This window comes from Notolepis coatsorum, assembly GCF_963971535.1.
Source record: "Notolepis coatsorum genome assembly, chromosome: 11".
Taxonomy (NCBI): domain Eukaryota; kingdom Metazoa; phylum Chordata; class Actinopteri; order Aulopiformes; family Paralepididae; genus Notolepis; species Notolepis coatsorum.
The window spans coordinates 39,927,297-39,950,116 of record NC_140175.1 but is presented as its reverse complement, the minus strand read 5'-3'; the positions used below and the strand labels follow the sequence as shown (position 1 = coordinate 39,950,116).

The window sequence follows — 22,820 nt, the reverse complement described above, 5'->3', positions numbered from 1 at the left end:
CCCAGCAACCTCTACAGAAGACCAGACTCTAGCCTACTGTACCAAGTCCCAGCAGCCTCCACAGACCAGGCTCTAGCCTACTGTACCAAGTCCCAGCAGCCCATATCAAGATAGCACCCACAGTACCCCAATTCTCTTCTCAAACCACTAGGATATTGCAACTGACTACCAGATTCTATTTAGATTCACCTGGTTTGATTTCGATATAGTCAGTCAGACTTGATTAATCATGCTCACGCTGGTTTTCGGGGGGCCAGCACCTGCCATTGTTGTCAAAAGATGTCGTTTGGTGAACCTGGCGCAAGGCAAACTGTAGACCTCTGCAGGACAGGATGTGCACTCGAAATAACGTTCAGCGAAGATTTTCACACATTGATCTCAGGTTTTAAGAATCGATTTGATTTAAATGAAACAATTCAACATCTATTCCATCTTGTGAAGAAGGGCTCATTGCATGGGTGGAAATGATGAATTCAATCAAAAGTGTAAAATGCAAGTCTCCTTCAAAACAATCCAAGGCACAATGTAGGGTTTGTGTGAAAGTAAAATGCCTTTATTTACATGGCAATGTGTATTTAAAATAGGGGTGGAATGGTTCATGAAAATCACGGTTCGGTTCATATCATGGTTTTGGGGTCACAGGTTTTCTGTTCAGTGGGGAGAAATAATTATTTGTATTTAATAAAGCTTTGCCTTCAATGCCTTAGCTGAAAGTATAAGGAACACATACTTGTCTGTCTATTATCAAACATTTGTTAATTCTAGGTTGCTGTCATAGGGGGTCATGTCTGAACTTGAAGAACTTCATTCTGGTGTAATGAAAAGGTTGTGGGCAGTCTGGTAACGTTGCTCTAGTCTAGAGTCTATCCCTTTGGAGCCTATAGTGGACGTGTTGGGTAATTCTTTGGCAATTCGGCTTTGTGTCTGTTCCAAGTTTGGAAATTACTTGTTGCTGAAGTGACTATGAGAGGAAATATAAACGTTATGTTAATAAACTTGGGCTGCATATAGTTTGCTATAAATAACAACATTAAAGATAGAATTTTGCATTTTTCTCTGTCAGAAATTCAGAATCTATGCAGAGGTTGTTTTGTGTAAATACTTTGCTGCTTTTGGCCTCCTGGTATAGTCAAACTAGAAACATGTGGTCTGGACTAAAAACAATCGCAGACTACAAAGGGAAAATGAACAGTTCCGTAGAGGTGTCTGCTTCCCTCCCAGAGGAGTTTAACACATTCTATGCATGGTTTTGGGGACAACACCCACTGCTGTGTAAAACCTTAAGATGCACATACTCTTTTACACAAGACACTTTCTGTAGAAATTGACTATTCTATTCTATCTTACCTCATTTTGATATTTTATTTTATTTTATTTATTTAAGTATTTATTTACTACTTATTGTTATTGGACACACACACACCCTGCACCTTATCATGCACATACACTACATGCAAGACACAATTTTATCGTACCTCTTTTTATATTTTATTTGATGTTACAGTACTTACTACTACCACCTATTGTTACCATTAGTTTCTTAATTGTGCACTGTTGAGTCTGAGCTCGAAACACAAGACTTTCATTACCTGCAATGCCCCCTGTAGTGTTGTATTTGACAAATACAGAACTTGAACTTGCTGGTAACAGACTGGGGTAGGGATGCCCCGATCACGTTTTTTGCCACCGATACCGATCACCGATCGTCGTGATCCATATCGGCCGATACCGATCCGATACCGATTGTTTTTGATTAAAAAGAAATTAAAAATTATTTTATAATTTTTTTTTATAAAATATATATATTATATAATTAGACTTGTACTTGTATTATCTGCGACTGCGAGACATCGCCACCACGCAACAAGTCAAAATGCTCACTATCTGCAAACAGCTCCACTGTCTGTGTGTACTCTAGTAGCCCAGCTCAAAAGGATTCTCCGGCGCTGCAGCGGGACCCCATTGGTAACGTTAAGTGCTTTGGTCGTTTCACATTCAGCAAGCCCTCAGCTCGAATACGCATTAAATCAATGTTATAAGACATTGATATCAAGAGCTATCTGTAGCTACTGCTAGCCGGCTAGATGACGTTAAGACAGAACTTTAGTTCAATGGGACATTTCGTTTTGAACAGTAAACGAACGTCAGCTAACGCAAGCTAACTGAGGTATGAACATGAACTACTAGACTTTCTGGATCATTTGTTGATATCAGGAGCTATCGGTAGCTAGCCGGCTAAATACCGTTAGACAATGCCTACTAAACGTGAATAGTTGACTGGGTAATTTTGTTTAAACAGTAACGATAGCTAGGTAGCTAACGTTAGCGCAGGTCGAATGCAGTGCACTACAGACTCGAGCAGAGGAGCCGCACCTCTTTGTTTACAAACTCTACACGGGGGCGGGCGGGGCTAGGGAGGAGGAGCAGCGGCAGTTTGCAGGTCGTGTGTGTCTGAGACAGACAGCGAGTGAGAGCTTCGCTTGATCGGTTTCCGCTATCGGCGAATATGACTAATTATCGGAATTCACAGATTGCATATTTATACTGAGTATCGGCCGATAACGATCGGTGGCCGATCGATCGGGGCATCCCTAGACTGGGGCAATGCGAACTGGCCCATAATGTTAAATGTATTGATGCTCGCATACACTTCACATAGCGCAATCCTCACACTCAGTCGCTGTTTAATCCATCTCTATCATAGACAAAAGTAAATCTGTAATGCGCCCAAACAGCAGACTTAAACTATGCTCAAGAATATGATGTGATATAGCTCGTCTTGTCTACTCAACGTTACCAGTAGCCTAATAGCCATTTGTGAGACTACCTGACTGACACAGCTGCACTCACCACCTCACCTGGACAAACTAAAAGGTCCCGCTCGGTTTTGGATTTAAATGCAGCGAGTAGGGGTGGACGGTATGGTCTAAAATGTATATCACGGTATAATTTGAAGCATAGACGGTAACGGTATATATCACGGTATCATCGTTTTTGATAAAAATTATTTTTATTTTATATAATTTTTTTTTTTTTATAAAATATATATATTATATAATTAGACTTGTACTTGTATTATCTGCGAGACATCGCCACCACGCAACAAGCTCCACTGTCTGTGTGTACTCTAGTAGCCTCCAGCTACGGCCAGGATTCCCCGGAGCTGCACCTGGACCTATACTCGAGTAGCCTCGAGCAGAGCTACGGCCAGGATTCTCCGGCGCTGCACCTGGACCCTATTATAACGTTAGCAAGCCCTCAGCTCGAATACGCATCGAATCAGTGTTATAAGACATTGATATCAGGAGCTATCCGGCTAAGCCGGATATATAACGTTAATACAACGCCTCAGTGAATTATTTAGTTCAATGGGACATTTCGTTTTGAACGGTGAACTAACTTGCGTTAACGTGAGCTAACGGCTAACAGGTAGCACACACACGTCTCTCTCTACTAGACTTTGTGGAGCGTTTGTTGATGTCAGGAGCTATCGGTAGCTGGCCGACTAGATACCGTTTGGTTAGACAATGCCTCATCATGTATTAAACTAAAAGTGAATAGTTGACTGGGTCATTTTGTAACGGTAGCTAAGCTAACGTTAGCTCAGGGAGACGCCGCCGACAGCTGAGCTCCCGTGTCCCGTCCCACTAGACTACTAGATCCGTGTTTACATGCGTGCGGTAGGGGCTGGCACGCCCACTGCGCGAAGCCTCCTAAATAACTTTTTCCAGTTCGCACATATCTATTATCTATGACTAATTCTATCTATTTTTAGGGGCAAATGCGAGTGAAATAGTCGCGTTGTGGTTACATGACGTCATTGGTATTTTAGAGCTGCACTACCGGTTTAGACGGTATAGTCAAAATCCATACCGTAGAGCAAATTCATACCGTTTATACCGTTTATACCGTCCACCCCTAGCAGCGAGCATGATTTACTAATGTTAACTGAACTTGGTATTCTTTATTCTTAGTGTTGACAGTAAATGGAAATAGTCGGAAGGCCAGTTAAAAAGGTACTTGACTCCATACACACCCCAGGAGTGTATTACAGCGCAGACACACCGGCCGCTCGCAAAGGGCCAAAGGCAGGCGGGCGGGCGGGCAGCCGACCAGCGCTTCACTTTCGCTCACTTTCGCTCCCATGTTAACGGACGTAGCTGTGCCCACCGGCCGCAAGCGGGCACGCGGTTCTCTGCATTTAAATCCAAAACCTGGACCTTTTAGTTTGTCCAGGTGAGGTGGTGAGTGCAGCTGTGTCAGTCAGTTAGTCTCACAAATGGCTATTAGATTCTAACCCTAACTAACCTTATACTTACTGTCAATCTGACTGTCATGCACTTGTCCTAATATACTAACCTAAACTGTAGCACTCAGCTGATAGAGTTGTGCCCTTCCTGATGACTTGTTGTACAGAACTTGTAAGTCGCTTTGGATAAAAGCGTCAGCTAAATGTAAGTGTCCTTGAGCAAGACACTTAACCCCTAAGTTCTAACTGATCCCGATGAGCAGGTTGGCACCTTGCATGGTTGCCTTCGCCGTCTGTGTGAATGTGAGGAACAAATTGTAAAGCGCTTTGGATAAAATGCAGCCATTTACCCAGGGAACAAAATAACTGGGCGCCCATCGCCAAATGCGTGTAGATTTACCGTCTGGCGTCTAACTAATAGTCTGCCCGCCAGCTGGCGGGTGTAGTTCATATCGATACTCTTATTTTGAAAATCCTGTGCGGGTCTCATTGCCGCTCCAAGCGCAGCTCCAGTCATAATATCTGGGCTCCGGCAGCTAGCAACGTTCTTTCATATGATACTCTTATTTTGAAAAACCCTTAGCAACTCCGCGAGTCATATGATATCCGCCCACTCAGTGTTGTTTCTTAAACAGAGCAGCGTTAACACAGCAGTGCGCCTACAGACGCGAAATAAGTCTGTGATGTTTTTTTTCTTCTCACGAGTCCAATGCAGCTACATGCTTTGCACCGTCGCCATTCCTTTATGCCCACATCGCCCGAAATTAACGTTTATGTACCAATCACTACAACGTTAACGTCAGCTAACAAGCTAATCCTGATGATCAGACGAGACAGAGCCATAAACAGCACTGAGGAAAGGGAATGAAATGAATGAATGAATGAGAACTTTATTTAACAGATTGCAGAATGGGTACAATACAGTACGGCTCAATACATACAATTGTTAAGTGGATGCAGACCTGAGAAAGACGTTTGTCTTGTTTCCATCAGGGTCCCCCATTTTCAATTCATATAGACATATATGACATACATGACATACAGATAGTCAGTACTGCTACATCTATACATTTATGACATACCAGATTTGCAAATACAGTACTGTTTGTGATACAGAAGGAGTCAAGAAAAGGGAGTATATACATTTGACGTAGAAACTGTACATTGGAGGAGGTTGGGTGGGGGGGGTTGGGTACATTGGGATATTGACAACCATACTGGGTAATTTACATTGGAGGTGGTTGGGGGGGGGGGGGGGGGGGCCGGGGGGCACACTGTATAAACAAGTAACACTGTACATTGAGGGGGGGGGGGGGAGGAGACACTGTACAAACAAACACAATTGTACATTGAACTATTGACAAAACCATACTAGGTAAATGACTGTACATTGGAGGGGGTTGGGTTAGGATATTTACAGGGGCCAGTGTTGAATTGCAGTCTCCCGTAGGTGTCCCTTGAGAGAGGTTTTGAAAGTGGGTAGTGATCCACATTCCTTTACAGCTTTGGGTAGGGCGTTCCACATTGATGTGGCATAATTGCGAAACGTGTTTAGTCCCTTATTTGAGCCGAATCTGGGTTTAACATGATTTGTGGAGCTCCCTCTGGTGTTGTGATCGTGGTATTCACTGACCTTTGGGAAGTATTTTGACATGTACATGGGTACCTTGGTCGTGTAGTGTATCTTGTAGACCAGGCCCATTGCAAGTTGTTGTACTCTGTCGTCTACTCTAAGCCATCCTAGGTTGTCAAAGTGGGCAGGGGTGAGGTGGGTTCTAGGAGTAAGGTCAAGCAGTAGTCTGACCAGTTTGTTTTGAGATGTTTGTAATTTTGTTTTTAGCGCCTTTGAGGTGCTTTGGTACCATGAGGTGCAAGCATAGTCGTAGTACCCCTGAATGAGTGCTCCTGCCAGAGTCTTCAGGGTGTTCTTGTTTACCAGAGAGGAGATCCGGTACAAGAATCGAGTTCGTTGGTTGACTTTTTTTATTACATTGGATGCCATTTTGTCACAGGAGAGATTAGCCTCTAGGATGGAACCCAGGTAGGTAATTTCATCTTTCCTTGTGACAATATTGTCACCCACTGTAACTGAGAAGCCGTCGGTCTTGCTGAGTTTGTTATTTGAACCGAAGAGAATGGACTCTGTTTTGCCCATGTGTAATGATAGTTTGTTATCAGCGAGCCATATGCAGATTCTGCCTAGTTCCGAGCTGAGGGTTTTTTCAACCTGTAACTTGTTCTTGTCAGAGACCAGCAGGGCTGAGTCGTCCGCAAACAGGAACAAGTTGCAGTCACAAGCTGACGACATGTCATTTGCATAAATTAGGAACAGTAGCGGTCCTAGTATGCTTCCTTGTGGAACACCACAGCTCACTGTGAGGGGGGGATAGGGTACCGTTTACCTCCACCATCTGTTCCCTCCCCTCAAGGTAGGATTGCATCCAGCTCACTGATAGACTATCAAAACCAATTGCTTTTAGCTTGTCAATCAGAATGGAGTGATTGACCGTGTCAAAGGCCTTTTGTAGGTCCAGCATGACCATGCCGCAGTATTTGCCTGCGTCCACCTCTTGTTTGATGTGGTCATTCAAATAGAGAAGGCATGTGTCAGTGGAGTGGGATGTTCTGAAGCCAGATTGGAATTCGTAGATTAGATTTTTTTCCGCTAGGTACTTTTCGACCTGTTCGTAGACTATTTTTTCCATGACTTTCGAGATGGAGGTGAGAATAGAAACAGGGCGGTAGTTGCCTGGGTCTAATTTGCTGCCCTTTTTGTGCAGAGGGGTCACCCTCGCAATTTTGAAGTCCTTGGGGACGTGTCCCTGTTTTATGGAGAGGTTTATTATGTGTGTGATGATTGGTGTGATGGCGGCTGCTGAGTCTCTGAGGAATTTGGAGGGGATGTTGTCATGGCCAGTGGCCTTGTTAGGTTGGAGGGCGCTCAGTTTATTGAGTACCTCATCTGTTGTTACCATTTCCAGCTTGAAGTCGTCCTTGCGGACCCCTAGGTTTTTGTAGTAAGCTACTATGTGTTCTACCCCATAAAGCCCTGAGTGGGAGGGTAGTTTGTTTACCAGTGTTGTGGCTATGTTTGTGAAGAAAATGTTTAAGTAATTGGTAGGGTTGGGCACCGAAAACCGGTTCTAATAGGAACCGGTTCCTAACTTCCGGTTCTGGAACCGGAAGTAACATATTTGAATTTCGATTCTAAATTTCGATTTTTTTTTTTTTTTTTTTTACATTAACCAAATTAAACTGTATCAAGTCAACTGAAAATGTGAATAGTATGATTTTCTTTTTGAAATAAATAATAAAAAAAAAATCTCCTTCGAAATAAGCTGTGACCTGTTTTGACCTGCACCTCAAAGAATCGGAATCGAGAATCGTTTAGAACAGGAATCGATATGGAGAATCGGAATCGGAACCGGAATCGTTCAAATCCAAACGATGCCCAACCCTAGTAATTGGCTACATCCAGCTTGTCTGTGATGAGCGTGTTGTCCGTTTTTATGTTTATGTTTGAGAATCTGGTTTTAAGTTTTTTTACTGCATCCTAGTTGATTATTGAGTAATTTCCAAAGTTCACGTGGTTTGTTTTTGTTTTCCTCAGTTTTGTCAGTTTTGAATGGGGGGGGGGGGGGGGGGGCACTCTCCCCTTCCCTGTGTGTGTGTGCGTGCGTTTGGAAAGACGACGGAGTCACTAGTCAGGACTCAGGACAGGAGTATATTATAGTAAACTGAGGATTACTGAGGATGGACAGATAATGTTGATATTCAAATATAAAATTTTTTGAGAGGAGTGGAAGTTTGAAGACAGACTACAATATGATGCGGGGGTGGTGAGTTGAAACACAGTGTGTGTGTGTGTGTCCCGACCCCACTTCTATGTTTCAATAAATTATTTGCATTTAAAACTATTAACGCTGACTCATTCATTCAGTCCACTCAAAATTATGCTAATATTCCTTATGTTGTTTATGATATTAATTGAAAATAGCATATGAGAGTATTATATGTAATAATAACACATGGTGATATACTAAAAAGCTATTTATAATTTTTGGCTAGTAAAAAATCTGCCCGGCTGGTACTTTTAAAAATCTACCAGCCAAATGGCTGGTAAGTCAAAAAGTTAAGTTTGTTCCCTGCATTTACCATTTACACTGTTTTGAACATATTGGGCACATCTTCAAATGCCTCAAATATTGATGAGGGGGTGCCCAAGTGGCGAACCACGTAAATCGATGCATCGCGGGCTCGATTCACAGACCCGCCGTTCTTTGCCGAATGTCTTCCCCTGCTCTGTCTCCCATTCTTCCTAACTCTCTCTTTCTCTCTACCGGACTGCCCGGTAGTAAAAACCAATAAAAATCTACCAAAAAACAAAACATAATTTTAAAATCTTGATGAGACTAAAGACATACATTTAAATTTAACTATCGGCAGGAAAGGACCATCTGTACGCAACATTGTTGTATGGCACATGGTTAGTCCACGTCAATCGATATGCCCACTTGCTCGCTGTGTGAACAATGATCTGCTTGTGTTTTGACACGGGCTCTGTTTGGCATTACGTGGATTTAGAACTTGGGTGCTGGGAGGGTATTGATTTCCCCCCCCTAATTGCTGTGTGCATTTGTGCGCGAGTGATTGGGAGAGAAATGGAGAAGAACTTGCCTCATTGTAAGCTTGCCTATTTTTTCACCTGCCATGATGACGTTGATATTGTACGATACTGTATTTTGTTATAGTCTGCGCCCTGATACATGATAAGACCAGTGTTTGTGAAGTGTTGGTGTTGTGAGTTATTGATTTCTTTAGGCAACTCGTATGTAGTCTGTTGTCTCCACTTATGTTATGCTTTTGAGTTTTGACCATAGTTTAGACATTGAGGGCTCAACACCGCAAGTTGCAAAGGAGAGTAAGGAAGAGGGGGAGAGAGAGGCGGAGTATGAGGTAAAGTACCATACAGCACAGCAAAAACACACTGTGCACGCGCCTTTGGTGTGCCCTTTATTTTTGGTTGAGCATCTGCCTCCCAAAATGTTTGAGGAATATGAGGATAAGATATTCCTTTATTGATCCCCTTGGGGAAAAAACTTCAGTGTGAGCCTACACTCACGTCTAGGGCTGACCTTCGAAGCTTTTTTTGGCAATCGAAGCTTCGGGGCCGAGCTTAGATTTTAATTAGAAGCTTCGAGAAAAAAAAATTATTATAATATTTTTTAATCTTATGTTGTAGGACTTGTACAGCACTTTGGTGAACTTTGTTGTTTTTAAATGTGCTCTATAAATAAAGTGGATTGGACTAATTAATTAAGTAGCCCCTTTCGTGACTGACGCAGCCAACAAGGTTTCACTCGGCTGCACTGCCTGGGTGCAGTGGGGCTACTCTCACAGCCAACGACATGACATTACATAATTATGTTGCAACCTTCGTCTATCAAGCAAACAATTATATTATATTTAATTTATAATTATATCAGACAATGCACCTACAAAAGCAGATGATTACAATTAAATTAGCCAACTTGGTAACACATTAGTCATAGCAGGCAGCATATCTATCTAGGTCGTCCTCGGACGGGCCCTCCATCGGTGCTTCCAGTCATCCCGATCCTCCATGCATCTGGCTAGCTCGCCGGTGCATTCTGTTCCCGCATCTCTCCTGAGTACGTCCACGTAGGTTAATGTGGGACGTCCTCGTGATCGATGCCCGTGTGTTGGTTCCCACAGCACAAGTTTGCTGGTTGGCATCTCATGATGTCTCTGGCAGTGACCTGCCAGCCTCATTCTCCTGACTGCCACTTTCTCGCTCACCCTTAGCACCCCCCCATACAAGTTTGCATTAGTGACATGCTCATCCCTGTTGATGTTGAGCACCACACGCATCATTCTGGTGTAGCACCCATCCAAGGACTTCTGCAGGGTGGGCTTCAAGGTCCAGCATTCACTGCCATACAAAAGGACAGACTCGACTGTTGCATGAAAGAAGTTGAGCTTGATTTGACAGGGGAGGTTGGATTTCCACACACTGGTCATGCCGTTCAGAGCCCTCCACGCATAGGCATAGGCATAGGCATAGCCTTATTAATGTTTTGTGTAGCGTCGCCGTCGTGTACAACGATACTTACGTTTTTTAGGTGATTTGACAAAGTTGTTGTAGAGTTGTGATATGCCATTTTCTTCTGGCATATCTGGCACTCTGCTTTTTGGGCATTGTCTTTGCATATTTTAAAGTGTAACCACACGTCTGATGACTTCTTCGTCGACATGTCTGCTGCACATGTCCTTGTTGTTTTCAACACAGATAATCTCCACGTGCTTGTTGTAGAGAGGTGGAGTCGAGGCACCGCTTACTTTCGTTTCATTGGAATGGAGGCGCAAGATTTGAGACAAAAAAAAATCTTTTTTATTTTTGTAAACTTCGATTATTTTTTTAATGTTCGAAGCTTGTGCCATCGAACGAAGCTTCGAAGTATTTAAGACAGCCCTACTCAAGTCATTACACAAAGTCCTGAGGTCACCTGTTGAGGCCTCAGGGTGAAGCAGATTTGTCACCACAATGCAAAGAGGATATCAGTGGATAAAGATCTATAATGAGATCTATAAAAGGAGAGTATGAAGGAGGGGCATTTTAAGAAGATTTGCCACTACAACGAGAATGCACTGCCTTCCTAGGGGAGGGTGAGGACTTGTTAAGCATGTATGCACATGTTTGTGTGTGTGTGTGTATCCTGACATTGGTGTGTGTGTACTATACTATGGCTGTCCCCGACTAAGGATTTGGATAGTCGACTTTGATTGGCTGAAATTTGCCGATAGTCGACTGGTAGTAATTTTTATTTATTTGTATCATTCCATTTGGGCTGTGGGGGGGGGGTGCTTAATGTCTGAAGGAGTCGACTGAAGCTTCTTGTCCTCTGCGAAAGCATGCAATTGGTCCACTGATGGATAGGATACATCTTGATATTTATCTAGTCTAGTGTGTTCATTAGATGGGTGAAATCCCCTTTCAGTGCCTCTGTTTTCCCAGTTTTCTTAGGCAGTTAGCCTCGCTGGTATGCATGCCATTAGCGTTAGCCACACTTCTAGACCTCTTGAAAGAATGATTTAAAAAAATATATATTATTATATCGTTTTTTTTGCATTCGACTAAGAGGTTGGCAGTCGACTACGGCTCCTTTCGATAGATTATTCGACTAATCGGGGTCAGCCCTAGTGTGTACCAATACTTAGTTTGTGTCAGTATAACACTATCGTGCAGTTACACAATGTTTCTATGAACCCTGAAGTACAGTTTCTATTAAGCTATGGAACACTTGATGTACAAAGTCGTTTTGGCCAATGAAAGATACTACTGAACTAATTGTATCTTTTTGAAATACAATTTTGAGTCAGTATAATTAACACATTCAATGCCAGCCACGAGAAAAGTCGGGTTAACTCGCCAACCGTTCAGCGCCAATCACGAGAAAACTCAGGTTTTAATCGTTATTTCTTTTATTAGCTATATCCATTCATTTTCATCCATCCAGCCTGATGTTATCATTGGGAATGGGTCTGAGCTCGCAAAAGGGCAAATACCGCCGCCTATGCCTTCCAGCAGGTATTGCACTCTATCAGAAATGGTGTAGTTTCTTTTCAGGGCCGATCTGAGCCGTGCGTGCAGGGTTTAAATACTCCGACGAGGCAGGCCTTTACAACGATGGCGTGGTACACTAACCCCGCCCGCCCGTTCATGTGCAACGCTTGGTAATGTGGGACGGACTAGGGCTGGGCGATATGACCAAAAACGTTATCGCGATAAAATTATAAAATTATTTTCATATAATTCGATATCGATAATTATCGTCGATATAATGTCCGTCAAGTTTAATTAACTTCTTATGCTGCTGAGAATGTCTCAAGTCGAGTTGATGTCGTCATCAGTCTGCGCACGTTAGCCGACAAGCGGAGTATCTCATGACAATAAATATGACACTAAAATACTCTCTTCCTCCACAATATATTGAAACGACGTCCACTGTATATCCCACACTACCATAAACGTGGCCTCAGAATTCAAAAAACACACATACTCGGCACGTAAATATATAAAACAGTGCCGTGCAAGCTAGTTATCCTAGCCAGCCTGTTGGTTCTAAGCTGTGTATTCCATGACAATGTGCTAAATATGACACTAAAATACTCTCTTCCGCCACAATATATTGAAACGACGTCCACTGTATATCCCACACTACCATAAACGTGGCCTCAGAATTCAAAACACACACATACTCGGCACGTAAATATATAAAACAACGCCATGCAAGCTAATTAGCCTAGCAAGCCTTGTTGTTGAGTGAGTCCTACCTCCTTCCGGGTCTCGGCCATCTCCTTCACTGATTGGTTGTTAGCTGTTGTGCGTAAGCACGTCATCACGTAACGCTGGTTGTTGTTAGTGAGTGTGAGAGCCGAGGCTGAACGGAGCCAAGCTTGGACAATCGATATATCGAAACTTTGCGACCACGTTTCATGTTTATTTCGAGGAAATAATTTATCGCGATAGTTATCGTTATCGTTTTATCGCCCAGCCCTAGGACGGACCTCCACGAGCAGTATTTGGAATGGCGATCAGATAATTGGATTATTTCTTTTGCATCACATCAGAGACAGGTAAGAACACTATATATAAAATCTTGCGTTGATCTGATATTTCTTTCTACCGTGATCAAAGCTATCTGTGTGTGTGTGTGTGTGTGTGGCTGTGTGCCAAGTGGGAGGAGGTGGCGGGAGCGTCGCGCTACGAGGGCCATTTCATTCTTGCATGAGGAAGGATAATAATGATAATCTAGCGTTGATTTCAGGAAGATTCGATAATCAGGCGAAAAATGACAACGTGTTTAGTGTATTCCACTAAAGGGCTATTATCGCGTCTTTTCCTGGGATTACTAAGAATCGCAAACTATATTGATATTCAAAACGGTATAAAACGGAAATGTACGGATGAAAAAATAATCAGTTTTTTACATGTTGACTGGAAGCAACTCACTGACAATCGACGGGTGTATTAGACCCATACCTATAATATAAGATATATTTTAAGCACTCGCAAATCTCGCAGTCCCCCCATTGATTAAAGCGATGGCGTACTAGCGCCCTCTGGCGCATTAACACATTGAGTGCCACGGACGCGTTTTTTCGTTAGTTCATGCCGACCTTTGAGTACCCCCGACGCTATATAGTGTTTGTTTGTCGTATCTTTTTGTTTGTTGGCGATTTGAATTCATATTTCATCAATCGAGCCTCGGGTTAGTGCTGCAGAGTCTCTCTGAGCTCAATTGGGAAGATACCGCCCCCGTCTCTCCCTGTGTAACTGCACCCCATTACTTTACACTGACGAAGGGGGGGCGGGCCAGTTTCCTCATTTTACTTTTCCGTCAAGGCCAACTGAAGAATCCATTGTGCTCGCCGGCCCGGAAAACGTGTGGATTATGTATTTACAGTACCCAACACTGTAATCAATAAGCGTGATCAATATTTGGAATGGCGATCAGGAATTGGAATAATCTTTTTGGATAACATCTGATCTCAGGTAAGGAATTTATTTTACCAGTCTTAGGATAATCAGAGCTGTTTTCACAGAGTTATAAGCGTTTGCCGTGTGTGTGTGCGCGATCAGGAAATGAGAGAATCGATATTTATTCAGCCCGCCTCTATAGCGTGCAAGCCGTGCATAAGTACACATATACTATCGATAATCTAGCGTTTATTTGAAAACAATTCATAAATAGGCCGAAAAATTACAACGTTTTTGTGTATGCTAGAATATTCCAGTAAATGCCTTTTATCACGGAATCTATATATTTTCCTTGAAAACGAGGGCTTTTCAAAATGCTATAAAACGGAAATGAACCGATTTATAAAAAAAAAAAAAAACAAAAAAAAAAAATCCGTTTCGACAATGTTGACTGCAAACAAGTCATTGATAAGCGATGGCCAGATTAGACACAGCCATAATTTAAGACAGAGATCATGCATTCACAACACTATCATTGAAGTGGGTGGTGGCATTTAACCATTGTTACAAAGGGTCAGATTAAACCGAATATATATATTTATTGCCTGAGATCCCATGTATAATATTTGTATATCGTTTGATATCCCTTGTATATTCTTTGTACATATACACGGAATATCCCTTTACCTGGTACAGGACAGACCATAATATTCGTTCTCCTATTGGAAGCGATCCCCTAGGCGCCAGTGACTTACCCCCTAGACCTGACTTGAAAGCTACCGACATGACTTGTCTTAACATGCCCGCTTCTGCCCATGAATACGGCTACCGAAAGCAGAGCGGCACTATTTGTCCACCGTACGTATAAATATGACCAGCGAATATAGAACTTCCTTTTCAGTTCGCCTTCAGTTCAGTCTGGTTCAGTTACCAAGTAAAGCCTTACCCACTACGCAACGTGCGGTACAGCAGGGCTCGTATTGCCTCAAATAGAGTCGTGTTATTCTACTACGTTTGTTTAACGTATCGTTCGCTATTTAATAGTAAAGCCTTCATTACGAGTCAAAGACCACGTGGAGTGAGTAATTGTGCGTCTACATAGAGCACTTATTGCCGCGTGCTAATAGGATAGTAACGTCAGGTTCAACTGTGGACTACCGCGCACCACAGAGGATACCTACACCGGTGATTGCAGAGCCACCAGGCAGGATTATTATTCTTCATTCTTCACCAAGCGGCTGGAGCAGAGAACCGTCTACCCCACTGCTGTGAGATCTACACATGCCCGTGAAGACATCACTCGAGCCCGTCTCTGTCGAAGCAGAGACTCCACGACTTCATCTGCGCGGCGCGCACATTGAGAGTACAGAGGCTGCCTTTCTCCGCTGCTCCAGGGAGTAAGATCGCCTCCGTGGACCCCTTGACTTTCATAGAGCATTGCCTCCCCCTGCTGGCTTACAACCGGTAGTACACCCCCCTTCCCAGAATATCCCCAGATCTAATTCCTAATATTCAGTATTGACTTGCCTACGCACATTCTTTGCCTTACAAGTGCATTCAAATGATAAATGTAATAATACCTTTTGATGTAATAAATATTCTAAACAAGTATTTGTGTGGAAACCGTGTTATTGTGGAGAAGTTCGCATCATATACCTGTGTACGGTATTGGCCAGTAATGTACATACACGGTAGTAGTTTAATGATACTAATACTTGATTAATACAGTCAGGGAATTGTACCCCTCAGTTACAACCATGCTTTACCATGTTAATGGCCGGTAATCAAAGTGTTAAGCGATGGCGCAGAATGAGTTAATGCTAGAAGACTGCGTCAGACCGTCAGTTTATTTTGGTCACAATATTATTACATTTTCATTAAAAAAGAAAGTCCAACTCACACATTTTGTAATAACCACCTAATATATAATAATGTATTACAAAATGGGGAAAATGTATTACATATTAATTGTGTTGAGGGCTGTTGCGGCAGATAATAACAATGTGGGTGTTATTACATAATGAAGTGAAAATGTATTACATTTTATCGGGTTATTGCATAATGCGGTTTTATTACATAATGTGTTGTTACAAGGTGCAATTTCAACATTTTGTTGATTGGTTTACCTGTTAAAGTTGTGCAAGGCACATACAATAGAAACGTTCCACGGACTTTGTTTTCCTGTGAAGAACCCAGATTATTTGGTGTTGTTTCATGTCCGACTGAGAGAGGCTGTTTGTGCCAGACGGCACATTCTTTGGTGCATTTGGTGTTGTCCCCTTCAGGCCACCGTCTGTCCCGTATTTGGTGGTGAGAAAGTTGGCAACCCTAGTTCTAATGTAACACAAGGCTACACTGCCTGTCAGCCTTGATTTAGGAAACATTGCACAGCATCTTTTCCTATGTTGTGATAATGTTCCACATTTAATAGATGCCAAAGCTCTGGCACTGATGTCCGGTTGCACCAGCAGCACATAATCACAGCAGCTTGTTTGGGTTGGCTGTAGTCTATAAACCAGTGGCTGTGTTAGGGGCAGTGCGGCCGTTTGCCAGACTGTGAGACTATTCTTGTTATGATACCATCATTAATTAGCCTGTATTTTATTAAATCTTTCTTTATTCAGTAACCAAAAAAGATGTGTTGGAAATTCCATGAGAATAGACCTGTTTGAATAAAAGCTGCATTGTGACATCAGTGTCATTGGTATTAATGTAATATATACTTTTTTATATATACAATATATACATGTATGCTTTTCTTTTTATTTATTTATAAATATTAAGTCAAATACCATCAGATATCATCATACTGTGAAAAATACTTTATATAATAAAGTTTGCCCATATTGCCCAGCCGGAGTTGATGAGCATGAATCCATTAGTTAGCCTAAAACCCCTGTACAAATGAGAGAGCCCTGTGATATTTAGCCTAACTGTAACGTGATATGGTTCCTTATGTGCACATTGTGCAGGCTGCCCAGTGTGGAGCCCTGCTGTGCACACTGCCCAGTGGTGCAGTCGCGGTCACACCCGGTTACACGCCGCGTTACCAGATCACTGAGGCAGAAGTACGCGCGATCGCGCACGGATGTGTACTCGCGTGTACGCGCACACAAAAATGCGCTGTATCCATTCGTTGTGATAAGTACCCGGCCACCGTTTTACATAACAAAAAGCGCAGGTAGACTAAGTGTCTGGGTGTTGGCTATCTGAATGCATCTCCCCCTTCATTCTGTGTGACACAGGCAGTGGAGGTGAATACTAATGTGGCTCGGAATTCGTGATGGGGCCGGGTCTACCTGCTTATGATATTGAATCAAGCGTCTGTGCTGCGCACCAGCTTTCCACGCGCACATTCACACAAATAGAGAGCAAGAAGAGCTTGTATGATAGAAAGATTGCACTTGCGTATATGCGCTTGTGTGTGTGTGCGTGCGTGTGTGTATAAATCAGTTCTGAGCGCATGCACGTACCCGCGCGTGCACGTGGCGTGGCGTGTTACCAGTTCCCATATTACGACTGCATCACTGACACTGCCCACTATCCCCCATACAGAGATAAAGATCCACTGAGGTGGCAGAAATGTGACTCCTTTGCACCTGAGCGGACAAATGCAGAGCACTTTGGCTCCCCGCGCCATGCTTTCAGCTGCACCATATGCTGCTGTCACAGTCCCCATTATTTATGCCTGGCCTCATTCCTAAACAAACATTTGATTAAATTAGGATCGATGGTGAATTTACAAGAGTAATTGATTGGTACCAATGGACTGGGCTTAACCCCCGGCCTGCATCGGCTAGACTCTCTCTGGCCCAAGCATAGATATATATACTCGTGTTTTGAGGTCATTTTCCAAATGCTTATTTGTACTTTACATGTGCTATGATTTATTGCCACATGGAGGCGCCAGTAGCCCCAGAGATGCTATAATGACAGACCAAGGACATATTAGTCATTCAACGCTGCTGGAATGAACAGTGTGTATTACTGCAAAATAAAGGTCACCAGCCATTCTCACCCATAGAGGTGGCTGCTGCGGTGAACAACAGCTTGTGAGAACAGGATGAGTAAATGAAGTCCCTCCAATAAGCTGGCAGGGCTCCAACACTCAAATTGGAATTATTATACTAATACATAATGCTTTCCCCCCAGGCCTGAAGTCTTGGCTCCTATGGGGGGAGGGGGGGTTACTGCTAAAGCAATGATGTGTTAGTGGGCTCTCACAGCGGCCAAGGCTGTTAAAAGTCTTAATTGTGCTCATATCTTAACCTGGCATGACGTGTGTGTGCCCCCAGGCTATGCCAACGAGGTGGGCGAGGCCTTCCGTGCCCTGGTGCCGGTGAGCATGGTATGGGCCAGCTACGCAGTGGCTACCGCCTACGTTACTGCTGACGCCGTGGACAAAGGGAAGAAGGCTGCCGTGGTGAGAGAGAGAGAGAGAGAGATCATTTTGTCTGCAGAGAGCAAATAAGAGCCATGTTTATAGCTTTTATATCAAGTTAGATGTAGACTTTAGTGGTATGTTAGCTGTTATCTTTATATACACAAAATATACCTCTTTTGTTGGTGGTACAGACATTGCTTTGGTTTATTATTTTGCACATTTCTAAATAGAAAAGTTACAGGAAGTACATAGTAGCCTCCAGGGGCTTTCTGTTAGATGACAGCATTAGTAACCATGGAGTACAGTATCAAACAGATGGTCGTGATTACACAGTATAAAAACACGCCATTCACTAACCCTCCTGCCACACCCCAACTCAACCCTTACCATCCCCCAATAATTTCTCATTTACATCATGTTCACACACTCGCACACAAATACACATTTAACTACAGAAGAAACTCACCTATAGGATATTAACCACAAATTCACCTATAGGATATATTAACCACAAACTCACCTATAGAATATTAACCACAAACTCACCTATATGATATATTAACCACAAACTCACCTATAGAATATTAACCACAAACTCACCTATAGGATATTAACCACAAACTCACCTATAGGATAATAACATGTAAAACTCACCTATAGAATATTAACCACAAACTCACCTATAGGATATTAACCACAAACTCACCTATATGATATTAACAACAAACTCACCTATAGGATATTAACACTTTGAGTGCCAGCCACGGCATAATTCATTATTTCATGCCAACCGTTCAGTGCCAGAAACGAGATATGCCGTTTTTTTATTTATATTTCATCAATCTAGCCTCACGTTACCAGTGGGGATCTGTCTGAACTCGAACAGGGAAAATACCGCCCCCTATCGTCTCTCCGGATGGTACTGCACCCCATTGGATTGAATGAAACGCATGGAGAAAAAAAAGTCCTGCTTCCACATTTTACTTGTCAGACAAGTAACCGGAGACGATCGAAGTCATTGCCCACCACCAGAACAGCGGAGAATGTGTGTTTCCAGTACCCAGCGTTGGATCAATAAACGCGATCGATATTTGGAATGGCGATCAGGAATTGGAATAATCTTTTTGGAGAACATCTGATCTGAGGTAAGGAATCTATTTTACCAGTCTTGGGATAATCAGAGCTATTTTCACCTATATATCAGCGTGTGCCATATGTGTGTGCGATCAGGAAATAAGATAATCGATTTTCAGCCCGCTTCTATAGCGTGCATAAGTATACATAATACTATCGATAATCTAGCGTTTATTTGAAAACGATTCATAAATAGGCAGAAAAATTACAACGTGTTTTGTGTATTCCAGTGTATTCCAGTAAAGGGCGATTATCACAGAATCTTCTGAAATGTTCTGAAACTTTCAAAAAAAGAGCGTTTTTCAAAATGGTATAAAACGGAAATGAACCAATTAAAATGTTGACTGCAAACAAGTCATTGATAAGCGACGGCCATATTAGACACATAATTTAAGATATAGTTTATGCGTTCGCTAATATGAGAGCTCTGTCATTGAAGTGGGTGGTGGCTTTCAACGGGGTAAATAGGACACGGAGGCCGGCACTCAAAGTGTTAACAACAAAAACAAGGGGGAAATAAAAGTGAGTAAAATCAAGATGCAACAAGAACAAAGAAATGAGCAAAAAAACATGTAAACTCACTGATTCTGATCATTTTAAACAGCCCAATGAGATCTATTAGTCAGTTCTATTACAATAACAAAAAAGAAGCACTAATTTGGCATGTCTTTTTTAATCTTTTGTTTTTAGATTTATATATTTTTGGTTATACCGTCAAACTTAATTTCAAAGCCAAGACCCAATTAAACGCAGAGTCCCTGTTATTGGCCGGGTACGGCTACACATTTTGACAGATAAAGGCCTATTAGAACCTAATTGTTTACGCTGTTGCAATCATAAGTCATTGCTGAGAAAAACTTGGGAAACGCACAATAACCAGACATTTATCCATTCTTTCTCGCCCACAATAGAAAATAAATAGCCTACAGACACCATCTACCAGACACAACACACACGGCGATCATCCATGATTTAACATTGCGCCTCATCACAACACAATGCACTTAATGTTAACTACGATACAGTGGGTCTGCATGACAGCTGTAATTCTGCTCCGCATTAGCAGCCTAGAACAGAAGGTAACAGTCCTGTTCTGCATGGAGCACACGGCCCCAGGCTTGTGTTGTGATATTTGTGAAAGTTGAAATAAGGAATTCCAAGGCCAAGTGCTTACAACAACAGCTGTTGTCTTACAGTGCTGTCTTTCATACTGACCGCCTGTTGTCTGTGACTGTATTATCAACCCCAGGCCCACGGCGACAACCCCGGCAAGACGACGAGGGTGGCGGTAGCCGTGGTGGACACCTTCGTGTGGCAGGCCCTGGCCTCGGTGGCCATCCCCGGTTTCACCATCAACCGTGTGTGTGCCGGCTCCCTCTACCTGCTGGGCAGAGCCACCCACTGGCCCCTCCCTGTCCGCAAGTGGACCACGACCGCCATCGGCCTGTCCACCATCCCCTTCATCATCAAGCCCATCGACAGGTCTGCATACAGGGATGATGTGTGTGTACTTGTGTTGGTGTGTGTACTTGTGTTGATGTGTGTTCTTGTTGATGTCTGTATTTGTGTGTTTGTGTTTGTTGATGATGGGTTTGGATCAGGGTTCCTGTTAGCCAGTATTTACAGGCCAATGACTCATCGTGGCCTGAAAAAAAAATTTAATTAAAAATGTAAAGTGAATTTTTACATTTACATTGAGTGTAGCAAGTAAATGGTGCATTTATATAGCTATTTTATCCAAAGCACTTTACGATTTTGTTCCTCACATTCACACACCGATGGCGGAGGCAACCATGCAAGGTGCCAACCTGCTCATCGGGAGCAGTTAGGGGTTAAGTGTCTTGCTCAAGGAAACTTTGACACACAGGAGGAGTGGGAATCTAACCGGGAACCTACCAGACGACCGCTATACCTCCTGAGCCACTGTCGCCCCTAACGCAAGTGAATATGCGTTAGTGTGAGGCAGCTGTGGCTTCAAGTTTCAAGTTTGTTTATTAGTTGTCACAATAAAATACATGTACTTTACGGTGAAATGCTTAGTTCTGTATGAGCCCCTGAGAATGTGCTTCATACAGTAAAAAAAGTAAGTAAAAGAGGAATATACAATATACAATCTAAAGTACAGCCTAAGTACAATCTAAGTACAGTGAGTAAAAATGAGTAAACAGTGAGGTACAAATTTGACTGGATGCATAGTAGTATACTGCCCTGTCCTGCGACGAGAGGGCAAGTGCATGTTCTGGCAGTGACAAAGGCAAGTTCAAAGGCAAAAGACACTGAAAGGAAACTGGCTGCCTGGCGCTCAGCGGCACTTTGGGGCTGTTCGCGTGTGTCCAGTGTGCCAGCCCTGTTAATACGAAATTCCCCCACTACTAACTTTAATGATGAAGAGGAACATGCAGGAAACAGTGAGGCAGTAATGATGGAACAGAAAACAAACCGATTTTTCAGCAAGGCAACAAGTATGAAGTAAACAGGACGAGCTACATTGCTATGCTTTGCTAATTATGTTAAGATAACGTTAGCAGTATAGATAGATGGATAGAATAGTTTATTGATTTAGAATGGAAATCACACATATACATTTGATCCCAATATGAACAGGTATACATTTCTCCATTTATCAATAGGATTCAAATAAACACAATAAAGCCATAGGCTTGTTTCCATTGTGGTCCTTCATCATTGGTGTCAGTGGATTTATGCACTGGTGTGTGGACGTGGGTGTTTGTAGTGTCTGTATGTCAGGATGTGTGGTATAAAAAAAAATACATACAATAATATTCCATTTTATAGACAATAAAAGAATAAAAAGGAATAACACATTAAAAACCCTTTGGTCACTACTCCCAGCTTCTGCTACTTATGATCCACCTCTTTAAGGGCTTGTGTCGATAGCGGATGTTTTATGAGTTGTCAGCTCCTTTCTGTCATTAATTTCTATGCTGGAGAAGTGACAGGCGCGCTCCTCTTCCCAGAGCCGCGCCTCGCGTTTTATGAGCTCTCGGCGGCAGCGTTTTTGGTCGGAGCGCTCCCAGCTCATAAAGTTGAAACTAGTTCAACTTTTTGGAAAGGAGCGTGCTCATCAAGGTAACTCATCGAGGAAGGGGCAGAGCCGCGGCTGGCGCAGTATTCCCGAGTATCCTGTGTGTCATGTTGAGTTTAACTCATTTAGTGTCGAGTGTGTCATGTTGAGTATTAACTCATTGGACGCCAGACCCGAGATATGTCGTGTTAACTCTCCAACGCTTGGGCGCCAAACCCGAGAAAAGTCGGATTTTCTATCGTTATTTCTTTTATTCGATATTCCCATTCATAATCCATCGAGGGAGCCTGTGTTATCATTGAGAATGAGTCTGAGATTGCGATCTCAAACGTCCAATACTGCCGCCTTGCGGCCAGTATTGCACTTCCTTTGAAACCCTCTGGCTTGGGCTGTGTGTCGATCTAAAAAGTCCGGTCCGGGTTTTCCTTGTCGGGCAGGACAAGCGTTTATAACACATGGATTGAGGAGAATCAAGCACTCCCGGTTCATGTTCTTTGGTGGATTA

At 42.8% G+C, this 22,820-nt stretch overlaps 1 protein-coding gene across 1 annotated transcript in view; it reads left to right on the top strand.

Annotated features, from left to right (window-relative positions):
- Positions 1-22,820, top strand: part of mtfp1 (mitochondrial fission process 1) — a 36,205-nt gene that overhangs the window by 3,509 nt on the left and 9,876 nt on the right. The window contains exons 2-3 of the mRNA XM_084324204.1: positions 18,047-18,174; positions 20,519-20,751. Of these exons, the coding sequence (XP_084180330.1) occupies positions 18,047-18,174; positions 20,519-20,751 (361 nt within the window). The remainder of the gene's footprint in view (positions 1-18,046; positions 18,175-20,518; positions 20,752-22,820) is intronic.